A 20924-nucleotide genomic window follows, 5' to 3' on the forward strand; every position below is an offset into this window, starting at 1 on the left:
GTCTTCATGTCTTTGAATAGGCTGGTCTGATTGCCTGGAAAGCATTCCCTTCTCACTTCTAGGTCTTTCAGTCTCAACATAGATTCTCCTTCCTTAGTGAAGCCTTTTGTGACTTCTGTAGTCATTAAAACCCTCTCCCTTCCTTAAATAGTATTCCATTTATTCAGTGGTGTTATGCAAATTCCTTCAGGTAGGGCCTTCTGTGTGTATTCCATTGTATTTGGACACAAGACTTGATTAATAGATTTATGTTAAAAAAAAAAGGATATTGAAAAAATAAGAAGTTCATGGTTGATACAAGAATTACTGGAATTTCTTTGCTGCTGGAAGTCAGTGGCAATGGCTATTAAATGGAAAATTGTCTAGGTGATAACAGCCTTGTATATTTAAACCTGGGCTTTTAAAACTTTTTCCATTCTTGACACCTTTTGGCCTGAGAAAATTTTAGAGTCATGTAAAATGACTCTATGAATTTGTAAAATAGATATGCAAATCAAGCACTTGCTGATAATAAATTATAATTTTGCAATCCCACATTCAGTTACAAGATCCCATGTGGGATAATGAACCACATTTTAAGAAGCTGGAGTTAAACAACTTCCCACTTCCCCTCTGCCCACCCTTTAAAGGAAATGTTATTAAATTTGCAGCCGTCTTGTTTATAGAGTGCTAGATCATTTGACATTATACCAGGTCAGTAAGAGGGAATGCTTTGTACACATGGAAATATGTTAGAAAACAGGAATATGTTTATTGTCTCTAAGCATGAATAATCTATGTTTGTCTTTGCTCTCTTGAAAAAAACAGGACTATGAGAAGTTAGCATCCAGTTTAAATGAGGTAAGGCAAGAACTGAGTGACAAAGTGAGGGATCTTTCCAGATCGTCTAGCAAAGAATCCTTGGTGGTGGAAGCAGAGAATCATGCCCAATCTCTACAAAAGTTAGCAAAGCAATTGGAAGAGTAAGTATATAACACTCTTTTTTTCTGTAAAGAAACATGCTACATGAGGGCAGAGATGTCTCATGTTATAAGTGAAAACTTAATTCCCTTTTTGGTTACCAGGGATTGGGGAGTAGAGATGATACTATTAGCATTTTTAGCAATATCAAACACTATAGCTATCAGTGTTTATTTCTGAGTTTCTCCCTACCCCCTTAAGGAAAGAATTTGAAAGGTAACTTAGAATATATTTTGGAAGAAGAAGTAGCTATAATCCTAAACATCAATTATTCTTTACATTCTCCGACAATTCTCTAATGTCAAAAAGAGTATTGATTTGTTGGTGGCCCCTCAAAAGGACCCTGGTTATTGGACTTTTTGTTTTTTGTGTGCTTCCTTCCTGTCTGCATCTCTCTCCTCATGATGTTTCAGAATCAAGAGGAACACCAGTGGTGATGAATTGGTACGCTGTGCTGTGGATGCTGCCACAGCCTATGAAAACATCATTAATGCAGTGAAAGCAGCCGAGGATGCCGCAAACAAGGCAGTGAGCGCCTCGGACTCTGCCCTACAGGTGGGATTGCCCTGAGTTAGGAAAATCTCCCAGTGCCCCTCTGAGGATGAGAAATCATCTTCAGAGATTCCTGAGCACTAGAAAGCCAGCTTAAGCTTCCAAAGAGTCAAAGCCATTCCTGGCCAGATGAGGAAAAATATTCCATCTCCCTTATCTTGAGGATTTACATTGTGTTAAGGCTGATAGATGTTTTCTTTGCAGACTGTGGTGAAGGGAGATCTGCCTGGAAAAGCCAAGATTTTGAGTTCCAACAGCGATAAGCTACTAAAGGAAGCAAAGACCACACAAACTAGATTACAGCAAGGTATCCAAATATTCAACAAAGCATGGGGAAACAAAGGGACTGTGAAGTGGGGTGGGAGGTGGGAGGAGAGAGAGAAGGAGAAGATGATTTTTTTTTAAATCAAGGAGTCAATGAAGTTAAGTTCTTGACTTTTGTGAATTTGTCATTGTCATTCAGTTTCTTATCACTATCCAACCCTTCCCCATCAACAACTACATGTGGACAATTTTTGTTGTTGTTTTTTCATAACCAGAAGCCTGTTGTAAGTAAATATGTGCTGTAAACTGGAGTAGTCTATACTAGATTGGCCAATGGTCTGGCTGAGAATTCTATTTGTATCAATACCAGTGGAGAGAAAAGTAGCATATCAGAATATTGACTTCAATTCAATACAGTAAGCAGTTAGTAGCATCTGCTGTGTACCAGTCACTGTGCTAAGAGCTGTGGATACAAAAAGAGGCAAAAAACAATTCCTGCTCTCAAAGCACTTACAATCTAGTGGGGGAGATTTTATACAAAGCAAGCTACATATAGAATAAATAGAAGATAATTAACAGAGAGAAGGCATTGGAATTAAGAAGGGTTAGAAAAGACTTCTTATAAAAAGCGGAATTTTACTTGGGTCTTAAAGAAAGCCAGGGAGGTCAGTAGTTGAGGCAGTTATTGTGCTAGATTCTGGGGAAAGAGGTACAGAAGTGAGAAAGAACTTATGTTTCATCTGATAAGCCAAGAACTGACTCATAGCTAAGCTAAGATCTTTGGTCCTCACTCTGAAGGAGAATAGAAAGAGCTCTGGACTCAAAACTTCACTCCTACTATTCCTCTTCTTTTTCCAAACTTCTCTCTATTCAGTTGCCAAATCTCATCCTTTCTACCTTCATGGCACCTTTTGCATTTTGTTCCTTGTTTCACTGACAGTTATTACCTTAGTTCATGCTCTCAACACCTCTTATATAGATAATTCCAAGAGCCTCTTATTGATCTTTCTGCCTCAGATCCCTCCTCATTCTAATCTATCCTTAAGATTGAACAAGAAAAACTATATAAGCCTTTGTTGTCTCCAGGAATATAATGTAAGCCCATTTAGGGCAAGAATTATAGTCTTTCTTTATCCTTGTGTCCCCAGCTCCTAGCACAATTCCCGACATATACTAGTTATCTCATAATTACTTGATGATTGATTCACTTCGTCATCTGCCAAATGGGTTTAGAGTATAGCTGTACTATCTATCTCGCAGATAGTAGCCTAAATTCTCACAAGTTATTGTGAGAAACATGTAAAGGTTTATATCAATGTAAGCTATTAGCATTAATGATAACAATAATTATGTTATTATTATTACCTACCTAGTTGTTGTAGGAGCAAATGAAGTAATACATATAAAAGATTTTATCACGTGCATGATAAAAAAAACTACATACATCCCATACATGTAAATTATTTTTAAGAATCACAGAATCCCTTTAAATACATTTGAGTCTGTAGAAATTTAAAACTATTCTCTGTATCCAGAAGCTCTATCCTATAAGACAGAGTTTTTAAAGCATCCATTTTACCTGTGGAAACTTGAATTTCATGTTATTCATAATTTTTATTTTTAAAAGTAAAATCCCTCCAAAAGAATAAAAGGATGATGGGGAAAAAAGAAGGCCCCCATCCCATTTCTCTTGGAATCTGAGGATCCCAGAGAGTGGAGTATGAAAATCCTGTTTTTTTTATTTTTTCCCCCAAATTCACACAGCTGCACTGCAGTCATTCTAAGTTCCCATCTCTCCCTACTTTTCAAGCTCTTTCAGGAGGTATCATGTATTTTCTGCTCTGTGATTTTCAGAATTAAATTTCAATATTAGTTTTCTCTGAATCTCTCTTTTCCCAGGTCTTATTTTGGAAATAGAGATTAGTACAACTTTAAAAATTCAATTAAACAAACTTTGTGACAACAATGATAACTTGAAGCTTTCTCCTTGTTTTCCCTATAACCGGGTGACAATGTTATCACCCAGATGATCTTGGCAATTTCTTCTCCTCCCTGGATTGCTCTGAATGATTTTGTATTTGTGGTAGGATGCGAGGTTGAAAAGATAGGGAGAGGAAAAGAGAGAAAGAGAAAGGGAGAAAGAAAGAGAAGAGGAAAAGGGAGAGATTTTAGGAGAAATTAAAAAGAAAACTGTACATATTAATGAAAACTTTAATATTTGAGTTATATGAAAAATCCCCTGAGAGTAGAGACTCTTTTGTTCTTTATTTTTATAACTTTTGATGCATAACACTATGTTTAATATACAGTAAACCTTTTATAAATGCTTGTTTATTGATACTATTTTAGCTTAATATTTATTTGAGTAAGATCCTATTTGTTTATCCCCTGGCATCCTTTCTCCAACAGCCAATCAGTTGACTAATCAATAAATATTTATTAAGTTCCTCCTGTGTGCCAGATATTATGCTAAGCATTGGAGATTTTTTAAAAAGAGGTAAAAGGCAGTCCCTGACCTTCAGAAGCTCACAATCTAATGGAGGAAACAGCATGCAAACAGTGATGTACAAGGAGGTTATGTACAGGAATAATAAGAAATAATTAACAAAGGGAAGGTACTGGAATTAAGAGCAATTAGGATTTTTAGCTGAATCTTAAAGGAATCCAGGAGGTGATGAGGACGACAGAGAACATTTCAGACATGAAGACGGAAGCCAGCCTGGGCAGACAGTAAAATGATGTCCTATCTAAAACTTTTCTGTCTGTCTGTTTTTATAGCATCTATGGCTCTGATTTGTGTAAAAAAGACTAATGTCTTTGCACCTACATATATATGGACCTCAGCAAGGATGTTCTAAGATTATAATAGCTACAATTTAATAAAACACAGAATGATTTACACATATTATCTCATTTGATCCTTGGGAGGTAACTATTATCATCCCTGACATAATAGCCAAAAAGATAGGTGCTATTATTATCCCTGTTTTATGAGGATCAGAGAGGTTAAGTAATTTGCCCATGTTCACACAGATAGTAAATGTCTGAGACCAGATTTGAACCCTGATTCCAGCTCCAGTGCTTATTTGCCTTCTCTCTATCTCTATTTTTCCCTTTTTCTGTCTCTTTGCTCTCTCTCCTCATCTCCCCTTCCATAGATAATAAATATGTAAATAGTTCATATATGTCTATATATAATTTTTCATATATGGATATATATGTACATGTATTCATGCATGTATGAATGATGCTACATAAATGCTGGCTAAGATAGTCATTGCAACTGAGATAGGTCCAGGCTGTGCTGTACTAACTCACAGGCATCAGATACCATCTGAATTAGAGAATTTAAATGCCCCAGAGCCAGTCTCTCACATGTCTCTCTCTCTCTTTTTATTTTAGACATCAGACCAGCTCTGGATAGCCTGCGGGACACCTTGGATGTTGTTACAACGAAGAAGGGCTTGATACAAACAGATCTCACTACTGTCCAAGATGATCTCCGTGGAATAAATCGAGGTTCCTGACTAGCTCAGTGTCTCTTTTTACCTCACTCATTTTGGTGAATGCTTCCCCAAATGCTCACTCTGCCCTTTTTTTGCCTGCCTTAGATGATATTGATAGTATGACCAGCAATGCCAAGAGTTTAATCAGAAATGCAAATGACATCACAAGCAGTGTGCTGGATGGTCTGAACCCAATTCACACAGATGTGGAAAGAATTAAGGACACCTATGGAAGCACACGGAGTGAAGACTTTAATGAGGCTCTGAGTGATGCAAACAATTCAGGTACCAGATATTCTCTTCTGACCATAATAAATCACCTCTATCTTTTATTGTTATGTACCTTAGTACATAACATTTGAAGTTATCTGAGGAGCTTATAAATCACTCCTGTATCTTCTTGTTACTGTGTGCCATTTTAGTTTGAAGTTTTCTGAGGAGTCTGATTGCAAAAACTGAAATATCAGAGTAACAGAATCTTCAAAAATCTATATTGAGAACCAATTTCTTGAATTAAACTCTTTCTACAAAGGGAGGGTTATATGTTGCTACAGTTAAACAACGCAATGGTTCTCAGAGTATGACCCCCAGATCCCAAAGGTCCCCAAGACACATGAATTCAAAACTATTTTTATAAGAATATTAAGATGTTTTCATTTCTACTGTGTTAACATCATTAGATAAAACCTATACAAACAAGAGTTCTGTAGTTATCTCAATAATTTTAAGGGTACAAAAGGGTTTGAGACCAAAATGTTTGAGAATCACTGAAATAAGGGAACCTAATCCTGAATAAAACCAAAAATGGGTATTTTCCTTTGTCAATACACTCTCCCTGATGTTCCCTTATATAAAATCAGAAAAATTAGTGTTCTCATTTCTCTTCTCCTGAATTTCCCTCTTCCCCAAGTCACAGAAGTGATGAGTTAATTATAAATACAACAATAGAACAGAAATACAAACACAAAAAGTTTATTTTTATATTATAGTGGTCAAGAGAGATTTAACATGTAAGTTAAAAAGTGAAAAATCCATGAGGCAAATAGAAGTTACATGACCTGGAGAGCTACATTGAAACTGATTCACCCTGACCATTTTCCCCAAGTAATCAATATTGACAATAAGGACTTCTATATTTAACCTAATAGCTCTCAAATTAAACATGATATGCAAAATGTATGGGATTGCCTGTCATCGGGGGGAGGGAATAGAGGGAGGGAGGAATAATTTGGAAAAATGAATACAAGGGATAATATTATAAAAATTACTCATGCATATATACTGTGAAAAAAATTCTAAATAAAAAATAATAATAATAATAATATTTCACAATAGAGGCAGCTAGGTGGTGCAGTGGATAGAGCACCAGCCCTGAAGTCAGGAGGACTTGAGTTCAAATTTGATTTCAGATACTTTACACTTTCTAGCTGTGTGACTCTGGGCAAGTCACTTAACCCTAATTGTTTCAGGAAAAAAATATGTCAAAATACCCTAAAAATAAATTAAAGTGTTACTGTTAAAAAAATTAAACATGATAACAACTTTTTTTCTCTCTTCTCTAATTACATCAATAGTGAAAAAATTAACCAGCAAGATACCAGATCTCTTAAGCAAGATTCAGAGTATCAACCAACAGCTCTTACCACTGGGCAACATCTCTGATAATGTGGACCGAATAAGAGAACTCATTCAGCAAGCCAGAGATGCTGCAAATAAGGTACTCCTTCCACTTCAACAATGGTTAACAAAAGTTAATGTCCCATCTTTTATTAGAGAGATTATTCAAATCCAAGTTTGTCAGAAAAGGAAGCCTGTCCTGGGAGAGAGTCTTGAAGTAAATGCTGAAATAATAATCCACTCTTACTGACCTTCTTTTGCTCAATGCTTAGTACATAGTAGGCACTTAATAGTTGATTGCTGACTGTTTTTGTTGGATTGCCTGATGTTCCCATGATTCCTCTTTATAAAAGTGTGCTATGGCATAAATTAATACAAGTTAATATTAATTATTTCTGAGAATTTTGCAACCCATTCTAAGACAGTTGGAGAATCATATTTAAAAAACTAGGAATAGATATCATAGAAATAAAAACAGCATATTTAACTGTGAGAGCATCCTAGAGTCCAATAGCAATTCCTACTGGGCTTTCCTAAACCACAAGTACCATTCTAACAGGAAAACAAAAGTACATCCAGTTTAGAAACCTTAGAGGAAAGCAAAAGTGTTGGAGACAATGGAGTCTGAGACCGTCTTTCAAGGTTTTCTATGGTCTCTTGTCCTGTTCTATACCCCTGTTTGCACAATGGGCTCCAAGAAACTGTTCACTCTCCCATATGTGACCTATAGCTTTTCTAGTGCTGTCCATTGATTAGAATACCCATCTATCCTCCATCTGGTGATCTTCTAGTCACCCTTAAAACCCACTTCAAACCTGCCATGATTATCCTGTCAGCAATAAACTTGGCAGCCTTTTCTCCATTTAACAATTGATATAAATCCTTTGTTCATGTACATTTTGTGGTACAGGCATTTATGTGTTAAATGCCCTACTAACAAAAGGTAGCACAGAGTAGGAAAGAGAAAACCAGTCTCAGAAGACCTGTGCTCAGACCATTAATGTCACATATGCTGACCATATGAACCTGGTATATTAATTAACATCTCAGTGTTCTAGCCAACTCTACAATTATAATTGCATAGAGGGTTCTGACCTAAATTTGGTGCAGGAGTTTCATCACTCAGGGAATAGCTTATACCAAGGAAATCATATGCCTCCATAGAGCCCAAAGTCCATGTGAGAGCCAGACATGACCATATCTTTTCTAAATTTGTTTAATTTACTCAAGGTTCTAGAACATTACTATAAAAGGGCCTTAATCATTATTTGTTGAGTTGGGCTGAATACATTTACAATTCATACATATATTGATTTATTTGGAGAATTTTATTGCTGTCCAGACAATGTTATTTTTTGAGTAAAGAAGCCCTGGATTTTTCAGATCACTATGTTGAATGCCCTGATGCACCCATGTTCTATATCTCCAGTAAATAATGAAGTCTAACTTGCAGTTTAATGTATTAATCAGAGAACTATTCTTAACAGTAACTTTAGGAAACTTACCCCATAGATGCCAGAAGGGTTTGACTGCTTTATTGCCAGATCCTGAAAAATATCCATGATTTAACTAGCAGGCTTCAACTTCCCTGTGCTCTTTGCCACAACAACTGTATTCTTTGGTGAACAGTAATCATTTTTTTTCTAATGAACAGCTAGGTGGCTCCTTGGGTAGAGCACTGGGGCTTAAGTCAGAAAGATTCATCTTTTTGAATCCAGATCTGTGTCCTCAGACACTTAAATAACTGTGGAACTTTGGACAGGTCACTTAACCCTGTTTGTCTGTTTTCTTATCTGAAATGGGGTCATGAAGAGTCAGACAACTGAAAATAACTGAACAACAAAATGGCAAATCAATTCTCTGAATGAAAAAGAATGCATAATTTTACCTATTCATATTCTTCCCCTTAGGATATTTAATATTTTTCTATTACATTCCACAGGTTGCTATTCCAATGAGATTCAATGGCAAGTCTGGTGTTGAGGTTCGACTTCCAAATGACCTTGAAGATTTGAAAGGGTACACATCCCTCTCTTTGTTTCTTCAAAGACCTGAATCCAGAGAATATGGTGGGGATGAAGAAGACATGTTTGTGATGTACTTGGGTAATAAAGATGTAGGTATCTCTTTGACACTTGTTTTTTTAGGATATAGGCAATGTTTTTTAGCTGTCTGATTTTCCCCACCACCACATGCACCACCACAGCCCCTACTCATGATCCTCTTGACCTATCCTGTGAGCTGGCTCTGAGACTCAAAAGAATGACCTCTTTAACCCTAGACCCCTAAAACCAGGGGTCTCCTGTTATTAGATTACATTAGATTATCCTGTATATCTAGCAGCCTTTCCTCCAAATCTTCAAATCAGTCTCTACCACTGTAATTTCTGCTACCAGTTTCCCTGTCAGGTTGGGAATGCATTCTGTAGCAGCTCCACTTTTCTCAAGGCCTGTTCTATCAGCACTCTATTATCTACTTAGAGACCTCATTGTCATTGTCTTCCATTACTCGTCTACCCAGGTGATCTCAAGGCATCAAGGAAATGAAGAGTAGTTCCTATTTACAAATGGCTTAAGGACTCTGGCCCTAAAATATCCACCAGTCTTTCTAAATCTAAATATAAAATTTAGAGATGCCAGGTTAAAGAGAAAACCTCACTCCCCCTTTGCAGTTAGTGGATATTAATCACTTCTCTACCTACCAAAAAATCTTACTTTTTATCCAATGTTTAAGACCATATATCACTGAAATTTCTATAATTATCTGTTTAGAGCTAATATTAATTTTTAGAAATGATTTTCATTTTTCTGTATTTTGACTTTGTTTGACATGAAATGGATATCACGGGAAATACCTAGTTGAGAATGTCATTTGTTAGAGAGCTATTTGAAATACTAGAATTATTTTTGGCTGTCATTGGTAGACTTCTATTTTCAAGTTCTCAAATATCAACATTTTTTCTCCTTTCAACTTTATCATATTTTGACTTTTCTAGAATATGTGCCTGATCTTACACCCTGCCCTTCTCATATTTCATTAATCTTCAAATGAATAGTTCATTTTACACATGGCACACATTTTTATTATATAAGATTTACTTGTGTTTATAATGAGTTTTCTTGGTCCGAAGAGTGGGGGACAATCAATGTTGTAAATTCACTCAAGTACTTTTTAAATATCTCCAGGCATCTAAGGACTATATAGGTATGGCGGTAAGAGATGGCAAACTTGTTTGTGTCTATAACTTGGGAGACCAGGAAGCTGAGATCCAGATGAACTCAATTTTGACTAAGAGTATAACTCAAGAAGCAATTATGGATCGAGTAAAATTGCAAAGGTAGAAACTTACACTCTTCTTATTCTTCCTTGCCCTAAAACACACTCCATAAATGTTTCCTATTTTCAGTGCCTTGGAAGAGTCTTGACTTTTTCCCCTATAACTTCTTTAATATTTAGGATCTTCCAGTTTGCAAAACTCAGCTATTTTAAAGAAGCCACGTCCCATAAGCCAAAACCTCCTGATTTCTATGACATGGATAGTGGGAGCGGCGACATTCTTCTCAATTTGGATCCTGAAAATGTTGTCTTTTATGTTGGAGGCTACCCACCTAATTTCAAGGTGAATACATGTGAAATTCCAAGTTAAGCTAGTTGTTTGTCTGAGTTTATATAAAAGTTCTTTTTATAATGAACTGATTTTTCTTAATAACAGCCCTGATGTCAGGACCTCAGACTCTGACATTTATTAGCTTTGTGACTTAGTTTTAATCCCTAATCCCAATTACCTTTTAAAAGAACAAAAACATATAAACAAACAAATATCTTTATTTTGATTGTTCTGGTACAGTTAAGCTATTGGTATATTGGAAAGCTGGCCTGAAAGCCAAAAAGATCTGAGTTTAAGAACTCTGTAAAGTAGGGTACTGATTGGGAGAACATGTTTCCTCATCAGAAAAAAAAATTGGGGGGGAGGGGAGGTGATGTTAAGGGAAATGTGAGTCTGTTAAGGCAATGCAGTTAAGTGACTTGCCCAGGGTCACATAGTTAGTAAGTGTTAAATGTCTGAGGTCACATTTGAACTCAGGTCCTCCTTACTTCAGGGCCAATGCTGTATCCACTCAGCCATCTAGCTGCTCTAGGAAGTTCTTTATACCAGTAAAGTCACAGGTTGAATCCCTAGATTTGATTGTCACTAGATCTTGCCATGGTTGGAATAGTAGATCTAGAGTCAGAAAGAACTGAATTTAAATGCAGCCTCAGATATTTACTAACTGTAGGATTCTGGGGAGGTCACTTTATCTCTGTCTGCCTCAGTTTCTTCATTTATTTTGGATGATAATAATATCATCTACTTCCCTTGGCTGTTGAGTTTCAAATGAGATAAAGGGTTTTGCAAGCTTTAATGTGCTGTGTAGATATTAGCTGTGTAGCTACAATCCATTTATAGCTAATGATCCCAAGTGCCAAGTACCAGTGGGTTTCATCAGGGGATTTATGTTTGTTTTGTTGCAGCTTCCTCGTGAACTAAATTATCCTCCCTATAAGGGCTGCATTGAATTAGATGACCTCAATGAAAATGTTCTAAGCCTATACAACTTCAAAAGGACTTTCAATCTCAATACAACAGAAGTGGAGCCCTGTAGAAGGTAAATGAAGCATAGGAAAGACAAGAGGTCCTTACAATGGTCTTTCAGTGTCTGCATCACAAAGCAGGGATGCCATATAAGAGATACTATTTATTTTAATTGCCCCCCTTGGGTTTTTTCCTTCAATATGGAAGGATTACAGATAAATGACTGAGAGTTGGTCCATGCTGTTTATGAACCCAGGTTCATCATTTCACAGCTCTATACCTAGATCTTTGGTTACAATTCCGCTTGTCCCCCAGATGTAATTTTGACAATTCATAATAATAAAGTATGTGTGAGAGAGAGACTTTACACAGTTTGGTTAGCATCTCTATTTCATAGAATCTGTCTAGACGGAATAAACAGCTGCATCCTAACAGTCTCTGCTTCCTCTGTAACAAGATGGCAATACTTGCAATACAGATGCACTGCTCAGTTCCTCATGCATTCATTCATATGTCCTGTCAATATGTCTATTATATATTTGTTAACTTGCTGCCCTGTCTTTTGATGTGATTTTATTCACAGGAAAAAAGAAGAGTCTGACAAAAATTATTTTGAAGGCACAGGCTATGCACGGGTTCCAACCCAGTCTAGCACTCCATTTCCAACCTTTTTACAGACAATTCAGACCACTGTAGATGAAGGTTTATTGTTCTTTGCAGAACACCAAGTAAGTCAAAATCTGATATCAAATACTGCTAAATTAATCAAATTATTGACTCCAATGTGTCCCATCTTTGATGTATAGTATATGTGTAAACCTAGGCAATTCACTTCATTTCTCAGTGCTCCTAGAGTTATCCAAAGTCATATGTTGCTGAGCAAATGTTGATCAACATTGATAGAGTTACCTTCTAGGGAGTTCCCAATGGCAATGAAAAAGAAAACTAGTTCTCCCCCAAAATTCAGTGACTTTGAGAAATTTGTCTATCTTAAAAACTGGAGGATTCGTTTCCATTTATATTTATCATATTCAGCAAGCTGATTGAATAAAGCAGAATTATAAATGGAAATAAAATCTGAATCCTTTTCAGCTTGTGAAACTTGCCAGAAAAGGAGGGCACAATATATTAAGCAAAGCCTCAGAAGGAGGATCCTTCTTATTCAACCAATAAGCCTTGATTAAATGCCTGCTGTGGGACAGTACTATGCTGGGAATGTAAATACAATAAATGAAGTAATTCCTACTGGCAAGGCATTTGCAGACAATAATATATATTCATATGCATATGTTTATCTGTAGTTATATAGGTGTATAGAATAAATATAAAAAGAGTAAATGCAAATGAATATAAAATAGTAAAATGCTAGGTAGTTTGAAAATCATAAGCTTTTTGCTTTCCATTTTCATATGACACTGAAAGGCTATTACATATAAATTTGTTTTCATGTTTGTAGGATTTCTTTATATCTTTAAGTATGGAAAAGGGATATCCTGTGTTGCGATACAAACTAAATTCAGAGCTTCCAGAGGAAAAAAGAACGCGGATACTCATAAATGATGGAGCAGATCAGATGGTATGTAATTTTTAACTATTAAAAATAATAATTCTAAGTCCTCTTAAATCAGTTAAGTCAAGACATTTGAACCAAAGAAGGCTGCTGAATGATTTGTCAAGGGTCCATGTTTAATATTTTGTGAATGAATGTAGCTGAAGAACTAAATGAAGCAGAATTAGTGGGACTTGGGTTGTCTATCTGAAACAAGGATACTTTTTTTTTTTTTTTTTTTTTGAGTGGTATTAGCTAGGTTACTCAGTAGGCAGAGCACCAGGCCTGGAATCAGGAGCACTCATTTTTCTGAGTTCAAATCTGGCCTCAGATACCTACTAATTGTGTGACCCTGGGCAAGTCACTTAACCCTATGTGCCTCAGTTTCCTCATCTATAAAGTGAGCTGGAGAAGGAAAAGGCAAACAACTCTAATATTTTTGCCAAGAAAATCTCAAATTGGGTCACAAAGAGTCAGACGTATCTAAAAAATGACTAAATTATAATTCCTTCCTGGGTAAATTATGTATATTTCTTTAGCCATTTGCTGATTAACATCTCATGTTCATTTCAGATTACAATCAGGATGGGGAAAATTAAAAACATTCTACGAGTAACTGTGAATCAAACACTCATTGAAGTTCCGGGTAAAATTTTCGATTTCAACACATATTATCTTGGAGGAATTCCAATCTCACTCCGAGAAAAGTAAGGGGAAAAGATTATTTTCTGCAGTCTTTACTTAATTAATGTCTAAGTGTCTATTACATTTCTTTTTCACAAAAGAAACAGAAAAGAAATTGTCCACCTCAAAGCACTAACGGTGTCCATGTGCCTCCTCTGCTGTGGGCACAGCCTTCTGAGCTTGAATTGGACAACTAGTCTGAATGGAAAAACCCAACTTGTAAAGAAAGTACATAATAAAGATAACAATAGCTCACATTTACCTACCAGTTTTTAAAGGTTTGAAAAGTATTCTATATGCACGATCTCATTAGTTAATCATGAGATTCCCTGTAGAAAGAAAGCAGGTCAGGCAAAATCTTTCTTCGTGAGCTGTCCAATGATTAAGCCAGGGATACTTTCTATGCTGTTGAAATTTAGATTCGTTGGGTAATATTTGAAGCTGGTTGGAATTTTTTCCAGTTTATAAACTCTATGGAAGATTACCAGGCATTGTTCTTATGTATTTCATTTAGGCATTTGGCAGAGGCAACTTCTCCTCTGATTCCTGCTAAGTTTTCATGGCATTTTATGAAAAAAGAAGTCTCTATGTTAATAAGACAAGTTTTGAGCTGTCAGGATACCTCTAAGAACCTCAGAATGAGGAAATTTTAAAATCAAGTAGATATGTATAATGTTTTCATTACTCTTAAGAACTAATTCTAAATTCTGCATCATCTTGACCTTTATTCAATTAAGTAGACTACTTTAAGATTGCTTGTTCTTTATAGTGCACCAGAGAGCAGATAGTAGAAGATAAAGCAATAGACTGCTGAGTGATTTTTAACTGAACTGGATTAACACTAGCACTATTAAGAGGGATGAGGTTTCAAGCTAGTAGTATCTACTAGAAAAGAGCTTTAGAATAGCAGTATCCTAAATGTCTGTTGACTTGAATAAAAATATTCTTGGCTTACTTAACCAATTTGCAGATGACCTAAAGGTAACTGACCCAATAGATGACTGTCTCTATCAAAAAAAAAAAGTTTGATATTCTAGAGCAGAGGTTGGCAGCCCATACCATCTGACCCCTATTTTTTTAGTGGCCCATGAGCTGTGAATTATTTTTAAATTTCTGAATACACTATTTATAAGCCATATGTGGCTTGTGGACCATAGTTTGCAGACCCCTCAGTCTAGAACACTGGCCAATAGTAAGATTAAATTTAACTGGAATTAATGTAAAGACATACACTTGGTTTGAAAAAAGTCAACTCCTCAAGATGAAGGACATGTGGCTTGACTGCCTATGAAAAAGATTTGGAGATTTTAATGGACTGTAAGCTCAATTGAATAAACAATGTAACCAGAAAGATGATATAACTTAGACTGCATTGAGAGTGTCCTGGACTTGAGGTGCAATATTCTCATTGTATTCCAGGCTTTTCAGATAACATCTAGAGCAATTGCATTTAGTTCTAAATGTTATATTTAGTAAGTTATTAATAAGTTAAAGAACACCCAAAGGGTAACCAGGATAATAATAATAATAATTATTATTATTATTATGCCTGAAATTTTTAAAGCCCATTAAAGTTTGCAGAGCACTTTCTCTACATATATTATTTCTTGGGCTCTTCACAACAAACTTGTAAAGGAAGGTACTACCAGTATTAACAACTCCATCTATAGATGCAGAAATTAAATCTCACAGAAATTGGATGATTTTCCTATGGTCATATGTCTAGTATATTGCAGAAGAAGCATTTGAATGCAGTCCCAGGGTCTCATGGTCATCAGATCATATGAAAATCAGTTGAAAGAACTGAATGCTTACCCCAGAGAGAAGACTTAAGTGATTATCACTGTGTTCAAATATTAAAAAGGATTGTCCTGTATTGGGTATTAAGTTTATTCTGTTTGGTCCCAAAGGACAGACCCAGGAACAGTCAATAAATAGAAGCTATAAAGAGGCAAATTTAGGCTTCACATAAGGAAGCACTTTCAAACAATTAGAGTTATCCAAAAGTGTTTGGAGGAAGGGGTTTCTCTCTTACTAGAAGTCTTCAAGCAAAGACTTGTCAAGGATTTTGAAGCGAGATTCTTATTCAGAAATAGATTGGATCAACTAGATTCACATGTCCCTTTAAGGTTTGCAAAATGCTTTACAAATATTATCTTACACAACTTTGTAAGGGAGCTGCCATCCATCCTGTCTTACAGATGAAGAAACTGCGGCTGGTAAAGTCAGTTAAGAAGTACTTTTGAGTACCTGCTATGTGCTTAATACTCTTGAAAGCCGTTTATTACAATTTCATGAGAATACAACACATATATACACATACATTATTTTTTTGGTTTAGTCATTTTTTGGTCACATCTGAGATTTGAGATTTTCTTGACAAAAATACTGGAGCGATTTGCCATTTTTCTCTCCAACATATTTTACAAATGAGGAAACTGAGACAAGCAGGGTTTAGTCACTTGTCCAAGGTAGCTGTGACACAGCTAGTAAATGTCTGAGGTCAGATTTGATGGGATCTTCTAGACTCCAGACCCAACTTACTGTGCTACTTTGTTGTCATGTGTGTGTGTGTGAGTGTGTGTATACATATATATGTCTGTGTGTCTGCATATATGTATATATGAGCACATGGGCATATATCATATATATATATGTAAACATAGATCTTATGAGCTTTTATACATATGATATATATATATATATATATATATATATATATATATATATATATATATATATATATATATATATATATATATATATACATATACTTTTTCATACAATAATAGTAATAAGTACCTTGCAGGGATATATGTATATATGTGTGTATGTGTTATATCTATGTGTGTACCTTATAAACCTTAAAAGCCCTGGATTCATATCCTCTGTTCTTATAATTACCTCATCGAACCTATGCCAGATATAAAGTAGGAAGACTAATAATCAGTCCTAATATTTCCCATTCCTTGTATGGAAGGCACAGTCAATCATGAGAGTGTGCCAAGATATCCAAAATGTAGTTAAACGTTCACACAGTGTACTTACATGTGATCAGAAGCACTATGTAAAAAGGAATCAACATTAGAGGATGTGCAAAGGGGAGAAGTGAAATAGTTCCACCATGACTGGCAACCAATCTCTCCTCTGACACATTGATTTGATGACCATTTATCAGTTGACCACTCTATGTAAGACACTTTCAGGTATCCTCTATATGTCCAAAAGTTGAAAATATACAGATTGCTTTTCATGTTCTAGTACATAGTCTCCTATGGAATAACAACAACAACAATAATAGCAGAATTTATATAACTCTTTATTGCTTACAGAATGCTTTGTAGGCATCACTACATCAACTGTCCAAGGTAGGAATTTGTAGATATTATTCTCTCCATTTTAGAGATGAGGAATGGCACAACTAGTGAGTGGCCAAGATGAGCATGGAAGTAGATCATCTCCCCCCAATTCTAGAGACTTGTTTGTTTCCATAATAGCTCTTTGGGATAAACAGTCTCCTACCAAAAGCCTCTTAAAGATCAAAGAGAGTTTATTAAGCTGAAAATATGTATAACTATTAGACAAACTGCAAAAAAAAAATCATTCTTCTCTCTAGATCTGAGGCAAAAAAGGCATTTTATTTTTTAAAAGTCTGCAGTCTGATGAATATTTGTTTCCTCTTTTTTCTTTTTAATGATATTTCACTTCATACATATTACATGTAACTCAGCTGCTCATAATGAGTAAAGAAAAAAATGATACAAAAGCAGTTCCATCTAGGAAAGTGAGCAACTTAAGAAATTCATAAAGAAATCTGCTTTATGTTTTTCTTAGCATATCATTTGCTTTGAAAATCCAAGCATTTTACCTAGCTTCAGGCAGGATGCCTAAATTCAAATTGGAAGCCAAATGCAAATGCAAATGACTAAGGCTGCTCCTTTGTCATAAGAGCTGTTGTAGAAAGTATGGAAACTTCTTCTGTCTCAGTTTTCCAGCTGTGGTCCTATTTCTCTACTCCCACACAAAGTCAATCTCTCATCATTAAAACCTCAAAATTCAAATATCTACAGCTTCTTGGTGCTCTGCTTTTCTCTCTTCTTGTTCTGTATAAGCCAACCCTCACTATCTTTGTGATCACGAACAAGTTGATTTTTAAGACTTTAATTTTATCAGTAAAAAAAAAAAAAAGAATAAATTAGTATTGATCCCCTTAAGGGTACTCCCAGCTCTAAATCCGATATTTCTCTAGTGTCTTCATTCATTTTAAATACTGAAAACACAAGGATAAGAACTTGAAGTAGACTTTCCATTTGTCACAAATAAATCAGTCTCTTAACTCCTGTCTTTTTAATTCTGTATATTTTGACCATTTTGTGAGGTCTTCATGAGGATAAAACTAAAACTCCTTGTAGCCAACGTGAACTGAAAAGTACTACTGATGGGTTTGGGGTTTAGCACCAGATGTTGAGATTTCATGTTCAGCACCAAATGTTGGTGTTTGATCATGTGAAGAATTCACAATGGCCATTCTCTTTGGCAAAAGGTTTATTTATGAGAAGAGATGACAGACAAAATAAAGAATATGATGGACAGTAGTAGTGAATAAGAAATAGTTTTGGGAGAGCATATCGTCAGTAAGAAAAAAATTTTTTTTTGTTTTTGTTTTTTTAACAATTAACATTGGAAAAGACAGGTTCCCCAATGGAACTCACAATTAACCAGGAGGAATATTCCATTGAATGGCAGGCTAAGTCCTAAAAGGATTCACTACTCTAAAAGAGTTAGTTTACTACAAGAAGGAGAAAGACACATGAGGCATGATAGGGGGATGAGAGAGATGATACTATGAGGCAAAGAAAGAAGGAGAAAGAGACCATGAGGCAGAGTGCCTTGGAAGGCTTAACCCAAAAGGAGTTCAGCTAAGATGGTGTAGGCTATAGACAGATTTTTAGGAGAAATTTAACCTCAGAATTTTGACATAATTTGGATTTCTGAATAAACACAGCAAGATGGGGCTACCCAGGACCTCCACAGAAGGTGAGACTATAAGGTTAAATTAATTGCCATCAGTCCCTTCCCTCCTTACCTCAGGAAGAAGTAATTTTATTAATTTTTCAGAAGTCTCTCTCTGCCAGCCCCACCTAATTACTCACTAGCTCACCATTACCAAGTACAAAATATTGTAATTATGAACTGTAACACTTAAATGGAAGGGGAATGCCAACCAATTCCCTGTTTCTTTTTCCTAAAATAGGTTTAACATATCCACTCCTGCCTTCCGAGGCTGCATGAAAAATCTAAAGAAAACCATTGGTGTTGTTAGGTTGAACGATACTGTAGGAGTCACCAAAAAGTGCTCAGAAGACTGGAAGGTAATTTGGAGAGTTGTTTCATGACTCACTGTTATGAAGAATTCCATGGGACCTGGGTTCTAATACTAATTCTGTCACTATCTGTAACTTTGGACAATACTCTATAGACCCCAGTTTTTCTATCTTTAAAATGTGCAATTGGATTAAATCATCTCTAAATTTCTTTTCAGCTATTAATATCCTTTGAATCTAAGGATTCCAGCCCTTTGCAACTACTGGGCTAATCTAATGTTAGATTGCTATAGAACATCTCTCATTTCTTTTTAAAGTTACTGAATAGGTATCAAACCATATATATCACTTCAGACAGAAGCGATAGGCTGTAGGATTAAAGGTGGGATGCAGAAACAATCAGCTGTGATATTGTATTTTAATTTTAATAGTATATTGTCTAAGATGCCAGTGATCAATTCTCTCTTTGTGTTTCAGCTTGTACGAACAGCATCATTTTCCAGAGAAGGACAAATAAGTTTCATTAATGTGGGACTGCCAGATCCCAACAACTTCCAGTCTTCATTTGGATTTCAGACCTTTCAACCCCATGGCATGTTATTAAGACACCAAATAGGGGTAGGAAAATGACATTTACATTAAATATGCAATCATTTTATGATCCAACCCAAAGAATGTTGATGGAAACAAGCTTTGGTCAGTGAACACAATATGTTTATTCCCCAGCACTCAGTAAACATAGATTAAATGTCCATTATGAGCATTCCCCTGTTGTACTTACTTTTTTGACCTAATACATTCAATGTTATATTTTTAACAACAAAATGAGCTTTGTCTTCAGACCTAGACCTAAAAGAAATCAAATTGTAAAAAATTAAATATTTAGGTAATACACATTTCTTTATTGTGCATATTCATGGAAAGACTTCAATTAAGATAAAAATAAATTATTATTGTTTTCAGTGATACAGCTAGACATTTTGGGCCCTTAAGGGGAAAAAAAAAATATATATATATATATATATATAATCCCCACAAAAGAACACTGGTCTTGGAGTTAGAAGCTCTGATTTGGAGTCTTGGATCCACTAATTCCTGGCTGTGTGATTTCAGACAAAACACTTAAATTTTTTTAGTCTGTTCCTTTAATTGAAAAATAGAGAAAATGCTTTTTGCTAACCACCTTATAGGGTTATTTTAAGGGTTAAATTGAGGCCATTTATGTGGGAATAATTACCAAACCATCATATAAATATTAGCTATTATTATAGTAATGATCTCCAGATCCACTACAATTCATGGGTGTGATAAGAAGTGTTTACTTCCCTGGAAGGACCAAAGGGAAGAAGTAGGCAGACTTCTCTTGTAGATCCATATTGTAGGATTCCACAATTAGCTGGGAAACTTATTTTGAGCTAATATGTGCCTCTTGTAACTTCAGAGAACACTGGAAACTAAGTGGCACAGTGGATAATAGAACATGAGAGCTGGAGTTAAGAAGAGTTACATTCAAATCCCTCCTCAGACACATAATAACTATGTGACCCTGAGCAAGCCTCAGTTTTCTCATCTGTAAAATGGGGATAATACCACCTACCTCCTAGAATTGTTGTGAGGATCAATGAGTTAATACATGCAAAGCATTTTACCTCTTTTTAAATGATCAGCCCTTAGCTAAACTCCTAGAACTTTTATAAAGTTCTAGCACTTTTTATAAAATTTCCCTGTTGAACTGTCAGAACTCTAAATTAGGAACAGACTGCTGCTCCTTGTAGTTCCTATACTGTGACTTCTTCCAGAGTCTTGTTCCTTGAAGTCAAAAACAGCTTTTTTTTTTCTCCTTTATATTTCCGAGGTCCTCCACAGTGCTTCACTTCTCATAAATCCTGTTGCTT

The 20924-nt window shown here is 35.6% G+C and overlaps 1 protein-coding gene across 1 annotated transcript in view; it reads left to right on the top strand.

Moving 5' to 3' along the window:
• The window catches only part of LAMA3 (laminin subunit alpha 3), a 309755-nt gene that overhangs the window by 271757 nt on the left and 17074 nt on the right, over positions 1-20924 (top strand). Inside the window, 15 exon segments of the mRNA XM_074276692.1 lie at positions 808-962; positions 1374-1515; positions 1717-1819; positions 5179-5295; positions 5388-5567; positions 6857-6999; positions 8842-9015; positions 10085-10236; positions 10356-10518; positions 11412-11545; positions 12056-12200; positions 12929-13048; positions 13595-13728; positions 18960-19077; positions 19507-19647. Coding sequence (XP_074132793.1) covers positions 808-962; positions 1374-1515; positions 1717-1819; positions 5179-5295; positions 5388-5567; positions 6857-6999; positions 8842-9015; positions 10085-10236; positions 10356-10518; positions 11412-11545; positions 12056-12200; positions 12929-13048; positions 13595-13728; positions 18960-19077; positions 19507-19647 — 2121 coding nt within the window.

Source organism: Sminthopsis crassicaudata, chromosome 1, assembly GCF_048593235.1.
Source record: "Sminthopsis crassicaudata isolate SCR6 chromosome 1, ASM4859323v1, whole genome shotgun sequence".
Classification (NCBI taxonomy): Eukaryota; Metazoa; Chordata; class Mammalia; order Dasyuromorphia; family Dasyuridae; genus Sminthopsis; species Sminthopsis crassicaudata.